This window comes from Gracilinanus agilis, chromosome 4, assembly GCF_016433145.1.
Source record: "Gracilinanus agilis isolate LMUSP501 chromosome 4, AgileGrace, whole genome shotgun sequence".
Taxonomy (NCBI): domain Eukaryota; kingdom Metazoa; phylum Chordata; class Mammalia; order Didelphimorphia; family Didelphidae; genus Gracilinanus; species Gracilinanus agilis.
Genome location: NC_058133.1, coordinates 358,166,075 through 358,180,612, shown reverse-complemented (window position 1 = coordinate 358,180,612; position 14,538 = coordinate 358,166,075). Strand labels below are relative to the sequence as shown.

The window sequence follows — 14,538 nt, the reverse complement described above, 5'->3', positions numbered from 1 at the left end:
AGAGAGAGAGAGAGAGAGAGAGAGAGAGAGAGAGAGAGAGAGAGAGAAACTCTGACAGTGTAGGACTCCAAGCAGTTGTTGGTTCTCCTTTCAGAGAAATCCTGAGGTGACTCCGTTAGGTGATCACAAACCCTTAGGGGTTAGAAATACAGTCCTTACGTGGCAGCATTCTAAACTAGTAATAAACGTTATACCCCCTTTTTATGCTGGAGGACTAGCACTGGAATTACTCCAAGCAGTCTGGAAGTAATTGATGGGTGTCAGGGAAGGAGCCAGAGCAACCCAGATGGGTTTGCATTTGCGGGTTTTCCCTTTTTAATGGTATTTTAGAATTTAACATTTTCAAGCTGGCTTTTTCAAGCCTTTCAGCTTCTAGGTCTAAGATCTAAGAGATAAAAACTGAATAAACTGATCTAATCCCAGAGGACTATAAACTCCATGGGGGCAGTATTTGTTTTGACTTTCGTCTACTTAGTACTAGAACCCTGGACAGCGCCACGTACTCCTCCTAAATACTCTTTTTTGTTGGTTTGTTTGTTTAAACCTTTACCTTCCGGCTTGGAATCAATACTGTGTATTGGTTCCTAGACCGAAGCACTTTAAGAGCTACTCAATAAGAGTTGAGTGACTTGCCCAGGGTCACACAACTAGAGAGTATCTGAGGTCAGATTTGAATGTAGGACTTTCGGTCTCCAAGCCTGGCTCTCTAAACACTGAGCCTCCTAACTGCCCCCAGGAATACTTCTTGAGTGAAATTGTATTTAAATTTGAGATCTCACAGGAATGACCAGTACGATCCAAATGGAAGGGCATTTTCCCTTCAGGCACATTGGCGTTCAACTGGTCTACAGGAAATTCAGGAGTAACGGAGGTGGAGTATTATTAACAGCAAAGAGAGCCGGTTCCGGTCCCCATAAACAGTAAAGGGGAGAAAAGTTCTATAATGATTGCTCTGACTTAAGGGAGCATTTCTTATTTCTAAATCCAGGGGAAAAAGAAAACACACAAGTTTATTTTCTTCCTCAACCGCCTGGTCACCAACATTACATAGAGAGTGAACCCTTGGCATTCTTTCTTATTTTTCCTTGGTTGGAGTGGGGCAACTGACCTTGGGCGTGGGCTGGGCCAGTCCCACCAGTGTTTGCCTCTCTGGGGTTCCAGACACAGCCGCCAGTTCCAGATTATGTTGTTCCAATTGCGTGACTGCAGTGAAGAAAGCCGGGGCCGGCAGGGCTGCGGAAGGAAAGTGAGGGGCTGCACCGTTCTCCTCCTTGTGGCCGCGGAAATACAGGGCCACTTGCTTGCGGATAGTAGACGTCCTGGGTCCTCGCTCATGCTGCACAGCTGCAGGGATAGACAGTGACAAAGGTGAGCTTAGTTGGATCCAGTTCTGTAACCTAAGGACTTGCGCCTCAACCCATCAGCTTCGCTCTGAGTTTGGAATTGGGAGATGCGGTTTTGAATCCTATTTCCTTCACTAACAAACTGTATGGCCTTATGCAAGTGGATTAATAGCTCCTGACCTCACTTTCCTCATCTGTAAAACAAGGGAGTTGGATCAAGTTGTATCTAAATTGCCTTCCAGCTCTAAATCCCATAAATACCTAACTTACTTTTTTCCATGAATTTATTCGGGATGATCGCGAGAGCCCAGGATAAAAATCTCTGTTTCTCGCTTCTCCTTGGGGTCGTTTGGAAAGAATCAGGACCATCGTCAGTTCAAAGTCCCAGAATTTGTCCAGGGACGCCAAGCAAGGGAGAAGATGCTTTCAGCATCTGGGGACTATCTTTTGGAAACCGGAGACACCTGTACAGACAAGTCCGAACACGGGTGTCCTGTTACCTGGCCACAGTGGAGTTCGAGAAAGGGGCATAGATAGGAGGGTCCTCTGCAGAGTTCAGATAAGTGCTTCGCCTTTTATTAGGCAGCGATTTTAGATCTTCGCACCCATAGGCCCGGTTCAAGGAGCAGCTCTGGCTCCCGCCCTTCAGCAGATGCACCACAGCAGGTTTTGAGCCAGTACCAACTGGGAACCCCAGGGAGGAAATGACTTTATGGCTTCAAGGCTTCGAGAGAAAAAGATGCCAGCGGCCTCGGGGGGTGGGGGTGGGGGTGGGGCGAGGTGGAGAAAATGTGTTGGGAAAGAGGAAAAGGAGAGCTAGCTTAAAAGAGTGTGCGGGAAGGGAGGCAGGCAGGCAAGCAGCAGGAGAGAGATCTGACAATTACCGCAAACAGTTTAAACAAACAAATTAATTCAGGGGCAATCTCCCGCCCGTGGAGCTTGACAACTTGTCAATACAGAAGTTCAACAGGTTTTTCGCTCCTGCTTTTTACACTGCGGAGAGAGAGCTTCCTGAGCTGGCAGCTAGACACGGCAAGGCTATGGTGCCTGGCCCTGGTCCCGAAGGCCAAATCCTCTCCAACCTTGACCCTGGTCCACAAAACTGATACCTCAGACTGGGCGGCAGATACCTTATTTCTAAAATTGATGCCGCCGCGGCGGAACTGTAGTCTATATACTTCCCCAGTCTCCTGCAGAACCCCAGTCCCTATTCCCGTCTCCTCGTGATACAAGGGTGCTCCTTGGAAGCAAGGAGTGGGGGTGGGGTGCATAGGAAAGACTCCTCTGCCTCCGGGAGCCATCCTTCTTTCTTCTTCTCTGTAGAGGATGCAGAAATGTCCCTTGAGAGATCCCCAGTAGCAAACTTGTAGAACACTCCTTCGTAGATTTGTTAAAGAAGAGTTTCTTCTCTTTTAGTGTTTTCTTGTCTCCAAAAAACTGTTTCCCAAAATTCCGTTCTCTCGCCTCCAGGTTCCCTCAGGATGAAGGAGTAATGGGACGCAAAGGTCCGAGGGATGTCTAATAGGCTTAAAAGCTGGTCACAAAAGGGAGGCAAAGAGAAGTGATTCCGGAAAGAGGCGAGAAGGGGGATTAGGACTCGAGGCTGAAAATATTGTCGATCACTTGTCCTTCCTTTCCACAGCAATAACGGAAATGCTCGACCAGCATTTTAGAAGCAGTCGCCCCCCTCCCGGGTTCTTTCAGGAATGGGCTCTCTTCGTGGGAGTGGAAGTCAGGTCAGATAGTTCACAGAATGATAGAGCTGGAAGAGATTTCTAGGATCCCTTCCAATTCTACACCAACTCTCACATATTACAAATGAAGAAATCGAGGTGCAGAGAGTTTAGATGACCCTTCCACGAAGCAGCAGAGGCAGGTCTTGTGATTTCAGTGCCCACGCGGCCTCCTACCAGGGTGGTTCCCCCTACCAAGGGGAACTCCAAGTGGACTGGCACTGATCAGGGTCGAAGGGAGAGATTTTGGCTGAAAGACTGGGACAACTTCCCAGGCATCTGGTAGAAGTGTTTGGGGAAGATGATTTACATGCATATGAATGCAATGTATTTTCTGTACATATAATTTACTTACTACTCAATCAACATTAGAAGAATAAAGGAATGTGCTGATTACCATCTTTGTTCATGTTGACTTCCAAACACTTCTTCAAGCGACAAGCCCTGCATTGGTTTCTGTGCGTCTTATCCACTGGGCAGCCTCCCTGAAATGGAAAGAGAGAACCAGAGTCTATAGACAAGGGGAGAAGGGTGCTTTTTGTTCATGGAACAGGGAAAAATCATGGTAGACCCAAGGAAAATAGAGACAGACCAACACAGTAGGGGAGACTGGAGAAGAGCAGAAGGACAGGGTGATGTCCCATTTTTCTGATTTTAACCTATGTTTTTTTGCTTTTATATCTGAGTTCCAGAAGGTAGAGTTCTTATATCTTGAAGGCTAAAGTCCAGGTTGGGTTTCCCAACTTGAGATGACTCTTTTGGGGTGTTTTAGAGAGGCACTAATTAGCTAAGTTCCTGATCTGAGTTTGCTTGAAAAAGTTAGTGGGTGTTGTGAATTCTGGTTGCCTCAGTCAGACAAGTACAGAATCCTGGGGCAAAAGGCCAAATGCAAGAGGAAAAGGAAGAGATGAAGGTAGAAGTAAGAATACTGAGTTGATCATTGTTCTGGAATTTGAGCCAAGTTGAGCCTGCTAAGTTTTGAGAGGAATTTTCAGTTAGATGTTGGTGTGGCCTTTTCAGCACCAAAGACAGCAGCTTAGCTCCAAGGCTTCCCCTTCCCTCCCTTACACCCCCCCCCCCCCCAAAGTGCCTCCAACGCAGAGCCAGGTAGGGGAAGGTCTCCGAACTAGAGCTTCTCTCTGACTGCCTGTCTGTCTCCAACCACTCTTTTTCCTTCTATCTCTGTGGTCTGCCTTCTTATTCTACTTTCTCTAGTCAGATTTTCCTTTCAGATTCTTCTTCCCTGGTCTAAATGCCTTATGGGTTTGGTTCTTTCTTGTTTTCCTAAAGAGATTCTTTGACCCAACATTGCAAATGCTTTCTTGAAGATTTGGCTCAATCTAGAGTTATGAAATTACAGACTGATTTGGGGACAAAACTGGCATTTGAGAAAGGCAAATAAAAGGTTAAAGAAGCCAGGGGCCAAAGAGACACACAACGAAGGGTGAAAAGGAAACAAGTGCAAGGCATGAACAAAACCCATAACTATAGCATGCAGTGTAATTTAGGGAAGGAAATTACAGCATGTATTAAAATCAATAGGTTACAAACTCTAACTTTAAAAAGTTTCAAACTTCTCAGTGTTAAAAATGAGAAATATGAGAAATATGAGAAAGGAATAGTTTAACTCGGGCAATATTCTGGGAAACTAGGTCTTTAAAAGGAAAGACTAAACTGGAAATTTCCTTATTTGTTTAATAAAAGTGTTCACGACCAAGACTTATATGTTTTGTGTATGATAGCTGTGTATATGTATATGTATGTTTATATGTGCATGGCTTAAAAACTATATATTTATTCACCAACACACATAAGGGAATGTGTTAAGGATTTGCTTTCTGTTTATTTTTGGTCTGAACCTATGATGTCATCAGAGTAGGAAACTTGAATTGTGGAAACTCCTTTTACTAATGGCAACTTATCTGCAGCCTTAGAGAACTGCCATGTGGCTTTTGGAGGCAAGACTTCAGTTTAGGTTTTTCTGATTCCATGACTAGCCCTTTATCGACTAAGGCTAGTTGCCTCTTTTTGTGTGTGTTGATACTTTTACATAAGTGGTAGGGGAAAAAATTGAATAAAGTTTCCTTAGTTCAGATAAACCCATATGAAGGAAACTTGGACTTGAATTTCAGGTCTGTCCTTCTGTGGATTCCTGGGGTTGGGGAGGAAGGACAAGCACTATCCTAGGATATATAGTTAGATCAGTGTGGCACCCACACATTTTTTATATAGGTAGAGAAAGAAAAGTTCCCTTTGAAGTCTTTAAAAATGGAGTAAAAGAGTTCATGATAATTTCTAATTATTGAAGGCCTGGTTCTAAACTGAGTAAAATGAAAAATGATTTTTTTTGGAGGGGGAGAACCTAGGGTAATTCTACAGCACATATTTCCTGACCTAAAAAAGCAATTCTTTTCAAAGAGGTTCCTAACATTTTTAAAAGTATATTAATGTTTAATTAAGAGTGTCATCTCAATTTTCTGGCAAACATGCTAACTCCAACTATAGGCCTTCATTAGTGCTTATATACATCTTCTAATCAGATTAAATGTATATAATTATCAAAAGTCTTGAACAAATGTATCTGGCTCAGATCAATTTCTAGATTCTGCTTGCAAACTGAGGAAAGATCAGGCAAGATAAGGCCCATTGTTGCTCTTTTGCAAATGCTAGTATCGTCAATATGGTTTGATTTGGCTACTTTTCCCATGTTTAAACAAGCATTTCCCATATGTTGAATTCCCCAGTTCTGTTTGTTGCATATGGAATGCTATATTTCAGTAAATAAAATCAAGTAGGAAAGGCAGCATGGTGAAGCTGATTTGAATTCAAAAGATCTGAGTTAAAATCCTGGTTCTGCCATTTACTACACATATCCTTGGACAAGTCAATTGATTTCAATTAGGGTTCAGTTTCCTCAATAGTTTTCTTTGTTGATGGGGGTGGGGTGGGTGGACTGGATGACTTCAAAGGACCCTTCCATATCTAAAGCTATGATTTTATGATCCCAAGACATAGTTCCATTCCTGTGACAAGCAGTTCCCCCTCCCCACAACAATGGAGATACCCAACTACATATTAGGTATACACAGCTTTGATTTGCCAACAAGGGGGCAAAATAACCAATTACAAAATGAAATATTTAAGCAAACTAAACTATTTGGAGGTACAGATTCCCTCCTTTTAGTTTTGTTGTATTCATTTGATTTTTAAAGTATGATTCTAACAAAATGATCCATGGCTGTAGATACAGCCCCAAGATAAAAATCAGAACCATTTAGTAACAATCAGCAGTGTAGTGTCTATGTATGTATGCGTGCATGCATGCATGCATGTATGTATAGATATATGTTTCTGTGTTATGTGTGTATATATGCACATATATAGTTGTAATGGGGTTCCATAATTCTGTAAAGCAGAAAGTACCTCTGTAATTCTGAGCATTCCCTCACTACTATGGATGCAGGCTTCTTTCTAGTTGTTTCTTGTCATATTAACACCCTAGGCATTTAGCTAGAGCTCTGCCTTCACTGAAATGAGCATTTATGATTGAATAGCTGATGAGAGTGGAGATTCTGTGACCATAAGGCTGGTATGAAAATGAAACGCTAAGCCTATTAAGAAGCTGGGTATCTCTTTTCTATTGATGAAGGCATCTGCTTTTCCTTTCAGGAGGCTTTTCTGAAATTCTCATACTACCCTGACTAGGGCTCTTGGTTAGTCTCCCCCACTTCCTATGCCAGAACTCATTGTTGATTGCTTGTATCCTGCAGGAACACGCCAGCTACAATTTCCCTAAACCTCCAACAGCTTTTCTTAAGCCATTTCTTTGCTAATTTGATCTAGGGAAGGTGATACTGGCTCAGATTATAATGCACAAAATGGGAAGAGGAAAACTCATTCTGGGCCTAGGAGTTTGGGGGAAGATTGCTTCCTTGATCCTACCTGCCTCTTCATTCGACCTGCCCTAATATTCTGTGCAAGTGTTCCTAGACTCTGCTGCCACAAAAGCTACATTTACAAATGAAACGTGATTCCTTAAATTTTGAATGGTCCCATCTTCTCAGTGGAACCATTTGCATGGATCTCCCTAATGGTTTCTCCTTTCCTTGGGCTGAGTCCAGAGTTTAGAGGTAGGAAAAGTTCTCCAGAATTCCCCTAAAGCACCAGGGCACTTCCCCAAACACCAGAGGTGTGTAAGGGTGTATGTAACTGAGAATGAAGCGACGCTCTCCAGAAGGTATACCTTCCAAGGTTTGGGGGAGAGTTAGAAGTCTGAGCATCTTCCTCTTAACCTATTTTAAGAAACTAAAAGCCTGTTTTGGGTTGGAGACTGTAATCTACTTTCTGAGTACTTTGCCTATGTCTCACCACTTGTCAAAATCATCGGGCTAGTTTGAAAACACACTAACCTCTGTGTTCCTGCTTTTCCTATTGAAAACAAATCGATCCTTTCTCCTCCCCTCACCCCCCTTCGCTTCCTACCACGTTCATCCAGCAAAGGCTTGGAGCCTGTGAAGGCAAGGAGGATAGATGGAAGGCAAAAAAAAAAAAAAAATATGGAAAGGATCCCCAAAGGAAGAACTGTGTGTATACTCTTCTGCAGATGGCAGGAGACTGAGGAGGAAGAGGAAGAGGAGGAGGAAGGAGTGATATCTGGGAAGAAAGGAACAAAGCCACTGGTACCTGGTTTCCAGATTTGCAGACATAGGTCCTATTCCTCCTTATACTCCGTTTGAAAAAACCCGAGCAGCCATCACAGGCATATACTCCATAGTGCTTTCCAGAGCTGCGGTCCCCACACACTTTACAGGGGATGTCTAAAATACGACCTGAAATCAGAAGAATCAAAAGAAGGGAAAGAGGAGAGAGAGAGAGAGAGAGAGAGAGAGAGAGAGAGAGAGAGAGAGAGAGAGAGAGAGAGAGAGATTCCTCTGGATTCCCGAGAAAAATAATCTTTGTATCTGTGACTGTCCTTTAAGCCCCCCTCCCCTTTTCTTTCCACTTCTTTCAGTCTGTCTGCCTGTCTATGTATCTATCCATGTATTTGTCCCTACCGAGAAACATTCCTAGAAGCTGCATATTTGCAAGAGCCGGGAAGAAACTCGAGGATGCTTAAATTTTCACAGTGACACGAATTCTGACAGCCCAGGGAAAACACACACTCACACATAGACACACAACAACAACAATCAAAATCCACCTGTCACAGCAACAGAGGCTCGCAGGCGGGAGAGAGGCACCCAAGAGAAGAGAAAGCTACAGGCCGAGACTTGATCAGAGCCAACCAGCCCCTTCGCTCCAGGACTGTCAGCATGAGCAAGCCGGCGGGATCAACAAGTGGGTACAATCGCGGGCCAGGTTCTTAGCAGATTCCCAAATCCTGGAAGAACTAAGGGTGGGAAGAGGGGGAGCGCGCGATGAGAGTCGGGGAAGCCTAGCATCTTCCCTACCCCTAGAACCCCTAACTCTCGGTCTTTAGAAATGCACTCCTTGTTGGGTCTTGATGATTTTAAACTAGTTCTTTGCAGAGAGATCCTGAATCTTTTACAAAGAGGGCTATTTTCGTCCCCTTCTGCTTATTATTTTGATGACTCTGGGTTTTACTGCTTGTTTGCAAGGCAGCCGAATGTGCATCCGATCTGTCCCTAGGAATTGGGTGTGCTCCCCTCTCATTCTGTAGACACCATTGTGGGGCGGAGAGGAGGGCAAGTAAGTTGGGAGGGGGGAGAGCGGAGGGGGTGGAGAACTAGAAGAAGGGGTGATGCCGAAACTCCTTGTCCTGCCTCTAACAACGAATTTATGCAATTCCCCTCCGCTGCGCAGTCCAACAACAGACAGTTCCAAACTCTGGAGAATCTCTTAAGCAAATGCGGAAAGCGGATTTAAGATTCAATGCCTAGCACACCATTTCTAGTTCCTCCAAATAATCCTGCAAAGAGGGAAGCAGAAACGACTGAAAAGTCACACTCTCCTTAATCCTAAATCCGTGTACCTCATAACTGGGGAATTTAAAGTATGGCAAAGAGGGGCTCAAATCTATAATCCCAAAGGGGACTTTTAGTGGAGTAAAATGGGACTTGGGACTAATTATCGTGTGTGTCCGTTGCAGACATTTACAAATAGTAGGAGATTTGTATTTGCCCAAGTGGTCCATACCGATAACGTGGGAGGCATCTCCTTTGACAATGGCTTCCCCCCACCCTTTCAAACTTCATTTGCTGTTCAATATTCATCTTTACATCCAACTGGGATGCTGTCCTGTAACGTCTCATGGAAACTGAGCTACACTGTGTGTGTGTGTGTGTGTGTGTGTGTGTGTATGTGGTGATAGCTGAATGCACATACCACACACAGGCATAGCCTGTCGCACACCGCTTTGGTTTGATTTTTACTTCGCTCCTTGCTACTATTTCTTTCCTTCCACCTTTGGTCTTTTCCGAGGTTTGCTGCAGTGCAAGTGCTTTGAAAGCTGCAAACGTGGCGGTGGCAGCTCTCTGGACTCGTCAAGTCATCCTAGAGATTTTGTTGTTCTTGTTGATGTGGTTGTTTTCTTCCGTTTTATTTAGCTTTAGGTCCTCTCTCCCTCACCCCCTCCACAATGTGTGTGTGTGTGTGTGTGTGTGTGTGTGTGTGTGTGTGTGTGTGTGTACACACGCGCGCGCGTGTGTGGAGGGGGCGCTTTAAGTTATAGGCCAAAGGCGAGCTGGAGAACTCCCTGGTGATTGGCAGAAAGTCCCATGCAGGTGGGAGTTTATTTCCTCTCAAAGAACTGGGTTAGATTTTTATTTTGTTGAGGGCAGAGGAGCATGCTAAGCATGTGTTATTTGGATTATTTATCTTTATAGAAGTAGACATTATGAAAAAGGAGAATTGTTAAGGAAGGAAGGAAGGAAGGAAGGAAGGAAGGAAGGAAGGAAGAAGGAAGGAAGGAAGGAAGGAAAGAAGGAAGGAAAAAGCGAGCTTTATTTATGAAGAGTTGAGGAATCAGGGTTGGAGGTAATGCCAAAACTTGTCAAGCCTCTTGCAACATATAGGAATATAAAATATGCCTTTCTGGACTTCTCATCTCCAGTCACTTGTAATGCGGGTTTGATTTTTGTCATTCGGTGGTGGTGGTGGTTTCTTTCCACGAAAGACGCAAAAAGTAACGCTTTTTACCCGCTTTTTTGGTCACTTTGACTGAACCCAAAGCGTCTGAGGAAAGTGGAGCCAGAGGCGTCCAACTCCTGACCCAGCCTCTGCCCGTGAGACGCAGGGTCATATCTCCTTTCTCTCTCTCCGATAGTAGGAAGGAAGCCGAAGCACCCTAGCAAAACGGCAGGACAAGTCTTTTGGCCTGCTCCAAGACCGAGTTTTCTCAGCGTCGAAAGCTGCCGAGTAGAGCCAGTTAAAAAGGAAAATAAAAACAATGAAGGCTGGGTTTTCCTGAGCTCCGCGCCTGGAGCAGCTAAGTTCGGGGGGAAGGGGAGGGGAGGCAAGGAAAGGCACTGCAGATTTTTGGGAGAAGACACGAAGCGCAAATCTCTTAAAACTTTCTCTGAGCTTTTAATGGTCAACTCTTCTGAGCCTGTTTGTGCGAGGACGCCTGAGGTCAGGTCCAGAAGCTCAGGAGTAATTCGGACAGAGGTCACTAGCTCCCGCGGCTCTTTATCTGCTCCTTTGCGAATATTCTAGCTGCTCAGCTAAACAAAACCCCATGTTCATCCTTCGTTCTCCAAGGGTGTTTGGGTACCATATAGAGCCTCCACATCTACCTTAACTTCCCTCAGTCGTCCAATCATTCTCTGGGTTCGGGGTACACTGACGTTCCCCTTCTAAAAAATATAAGCCGAGAATCAGTGAGTGTCCGAGCGCAGCCAGACCCAAAGGGCGGCGGTTCTGGGGCCAACTTGGGCTCGGGGCGCTTGCGGAGGAGGGCTAGACGGGTCGCCTGGGGAGGGGGCGGGAATAGGGGCAGGGGGGACACGCCCGGCCGGCAGACCTCGCCTCGCTTGGCTTCCCTCTGCTGGAGTGTAGAGCTGTGTCAAATGTGATCCCTGCCTGGGTGGTAACAAGACCCCAGCCAGTCACCCCTCCAGCCCAGACTAACTTCTTTCAACAGCCTCTGATGGTAATTACAGTAATCGAAGCTGCCATATATCTTTAAGCAATTATAACACACAAAAAGCCCGAGGGGACCCCCTGGCGAGGATGTTAAGAACGGTTTCCCGGCCCCAATAAAATCCCACTTTCCTCACGTTGTACCTCGGCTGGTCAAATCAGAGGAGCTTTACAACAGAACCAGCCAGTTATCTCATGACCTCATGTCACCGTAACGTGGTTTAGTAGGGGGTTTTTTTGTTGTTGTTGTTGAGGAGATTTTGTTGTTGTTGTTTTGCTTTGGCTTGGTTTTGGAGCAGATTTACTCTGTACAAGAATTTTTTCTCATCCTCCCATGTCCCCCAGGATCCTTCGCTTCTTCCTTTCTGCCCTCCCCCTCTGCCTAGAGGAGTAGGCTAGGGCTTTCTCTAATCAGCCAGACGGCCCTGCATCTAAAAAGTATGGATGGGAGAAGACCTTGAAGACTCAAAGAAGGCTGATCCATGAGGACAGGCTTGGTCCAAGGAATCAGGACCGGGGTAGGTGTGGGTGAAGAGAGTGGTCTTGGCTAAGTCCCTCCTTCGATCCCGCAGCCCCAGCACTTTCTCCACAACTGGATGTCGCTGGAGAAGTTTGCTCTTGTCCAGGGACTAAGTATCAATTTCTCCTGAAAGCTCGGCTAAGAAAAAAGAACAAAGACAACCACAGCAGCAATAATTAAATTTAATTTAATTTAAATTTAAAAAAGATCAACCCGAAATATTAGCATCGCCATCCAACGAGAAATAAAAGAGCGGCAGGGACTGCAACAAGTCTTCTAAACTTGAGAGCCATTCGGAGCAGCTGGCTTGGAAACCAGTTCCCTGCCATTTACTAAAGGCATCTGGAAACAGCAAAGAGAAGATAAGGAGAGAGCGTCTTCACGTACTCATTTCTAGTGACCACAACTGCACAATTCGATTTAAAAAGCAAATGCTTGTTTGTAATACTAACTAGGAACTGTGTTGGGCCCTTAGGGGTACAAAGACAAAAATAAGACCGTCTTCCTCAAGGAACTCCCTTCCTTCACTAAGAAGTAACGAAGTGCAAGCAAAGTAGTAAAAACAGAACGTATGGAAAGTAAAAAAATAATTTCATGGAGTGAAAGATAAATACACATAAAGAAATTAGAAGTAGCTGCAGGGAGATGGGTAGGCAGACAGACAGAGTCCTTCCTTCCCTTAGAAGCAATGTCAAGTTCTCATTTCTCCAAACTCAGTAAGTGGCCTGGGAGCTCCTCCTGCAGAGAGGGCCTGATGCCCAGGACGCCAGTGCCCAGCAACGAGTTTTCTTGGCTGTAATGACGGCCCGCATGAAGAGTAAGGAGATGGCACTGTTGCCTGTACATTCTCACTGTCTTCCCTCCACCCACCCGCCGGTACCACTCCCACCCCCCAACTTCTCTCCAAGCTTTGTATGAGCGTGTGGGCGCGGAAAATGTCTCAGTTGATGCAGAGATGGAGAGGAGTCTGGGGTTGGAGTGGGGTGGGGAGGAGGTTGGGGGGGAAGAGAGAGAATTGAGTGCTTTCCCCTTTTGGCATTGTGTGATATCCGAATTCCCATGCTACCCTTTTTGACGGGTCACTGGTGACTCTATAGGCAGGTGGTAAGAAGGGTTTGTAATTACACAGTCCCAGGAACCATTCCTTGTTGCCCACCCTCTCTCCTTTCTCCCTTCTTTCCATTTCTACCCAGCGACCTCCTACCTGCACCAGATCCTTGGCCACCACTGACCTTGTACCCTTGGTGAGGAAAGTGGGCCTGGATTTACCGAAAGTGGTTAGGAATGGAGGAAAAGTTTACCCTACAGCTACAACTACACACACACACACACACACACACACACACACACACACACACCACACACACACACCACTCTCCTTTCCACTTCCCTTCCCCCCTCAGCTTTTCTTTTCTCTCACCCCCCACCCCTCCTCCCTAGTCCCCAACTTAATCCTCGGTCTTCTAACCATGTTGTATATAGCAGCTGTCGAGTTCCATTTAGGGTAGAAGCTGGCGGGTTATACTGATTGGGAGCAGTCAAATGGGTTTCAATGAGAAAATCATTAAGTTAACACTTTATCTAATGTCCTCATTGTCTTCAAGAAGGGAGGCTTTCTGAGCCCCTTGCTATACGTCCCTGTGGGCTCCGAGGTTTCCGAGCTTCTCTGGGGAGCTGGGTTGTATCCGGCCTTCGGCTTCGGGGGCCCTATTTTGCTTCTCCCCCCCCCTCCCCAGTCCACTTCATGGGCACAGAGACCTCTAATGAGAAAGTAACTAATGGAGACTGGAAATGAGAAATTGGGAGAGAAGTTGAATGATGATGATGATGATGATGATGATGATGATGTGTGTGTGTGTGTGACAGAGAGAGAGAGAGAGAGAGAGAGAGAGAGAGAGAGAGAGAGAAAGAGAGAGAGAGAGAGAGAGAGAGTTTTAGGTTAGTGCCAGAGGGGCGCTAAGTAGGGAATGCAGGGAGGGGAATTGGAAATGATTTTTCATTGAAACGCCAATTTTTTTTTCTCCACAAGCCTGGAGAGAGTAAAAAAGTGTATCCACTTTAAAGAAATGGTAAACTGAGGAACTGAGACTTTAGAAAGGAAAAGCTGCTTCAGACAAGTTGGCTGAGGGGAGGGGGAAATTATTTTCAGACCCCTCCTCAGTCTGGCAATTATGTTATTAAGTAAACATTTTTTAAACAACTGTGCTAAGAGCCTGGGGAGGGGAAGGAAGGGGAAATTATTTCTAAGATTCACCAAAGAAAGGTAAGGTGAAAGTTTTGCAACTAGGTGGTATTATTATTTTTATTACTTCTACTACTAACTATAACAATCAAAACAACAATGGATCTCAGAGCTGGGCCCCAGACTCCATCTCGGGTTCCCACAGTGTTTGTTTTTCTTCTTGACCATTTTTAAATTTCAACTTTGTCACGACTCTCCATCCCTAACAGCTTCCCGGGTTCAAAGGAGAAGCCCTGGCAGACCGACCAAACTTTTTGTCGGAGCAGAAAGACGGAGAACGTTTTTTGCTGTGGCTGCTACTGCAGCTTCGGCTGCGGTCGCCAAGCCTGGGGCTGCAGGGCCTTTTTATTCCAAAATGGGCCTTGGCGATTATAGAGGATCCAAATAAATGTAGCGGTGCATGAATAATGGTCATTGTAGGAAACTGACACTTGCTCAAGGGAGGGTAGGGGGAAAGGTTGGCTATAAAATAACTTCATTATTTGCGTTTACCACAGCTCCAGTGCTAATCCCTTCTCAGGTCAGATTGCTTAGCCTCAATATCTCTCTCTCTCTCTCTCTCTCTCTCTCTCTCTCTCTCTCTCTCTCTCTCTCTCTCTC

At 45.3% G+C, this 14,538-nt stretch overlaps 1 protein-coding gene across 1 annotated transcript in view; it reads right to left on the bottom strand.

Annotated features, from left to right (window-relative positions):
• Positions 1 to 14,353, bottom strand: part of NR2E1 (nuclear receptor subfamily 2 group E member 1) — a 30,223-nt gene extending 15,870 nt beyond the window's left edge. The window contains exons 1-5 of the mRNA XM_044675404.1: positions 14,185 to 14,353; positions 13,326 to 13,481; positions 7,760 to 7,905; positions 3,474 to 3,561; positions 1,109 to 1,344 (exon numbers count right to left, since the gene is read on the bottom strand). Of these exons, the coding sequence (XP_044531339.1) occupies positions 1,109 to 1,344; positions 3,474 to 3,561; positions 7,760 to 7,905; positions 13,326 to 13,481; positions 14,185 to 14,353 (795 nt within the window). The remainder of the gene's footprint in view (positions 1 to 1,108; positions 1,345 to 3,473; positions 3,562 to 7,759; positions 7,906 to 13,325; positions 13,482 to 14,184) is intronic.
• Positions 14,354 to 14,538: the final 185 nt, after the last annotated feature.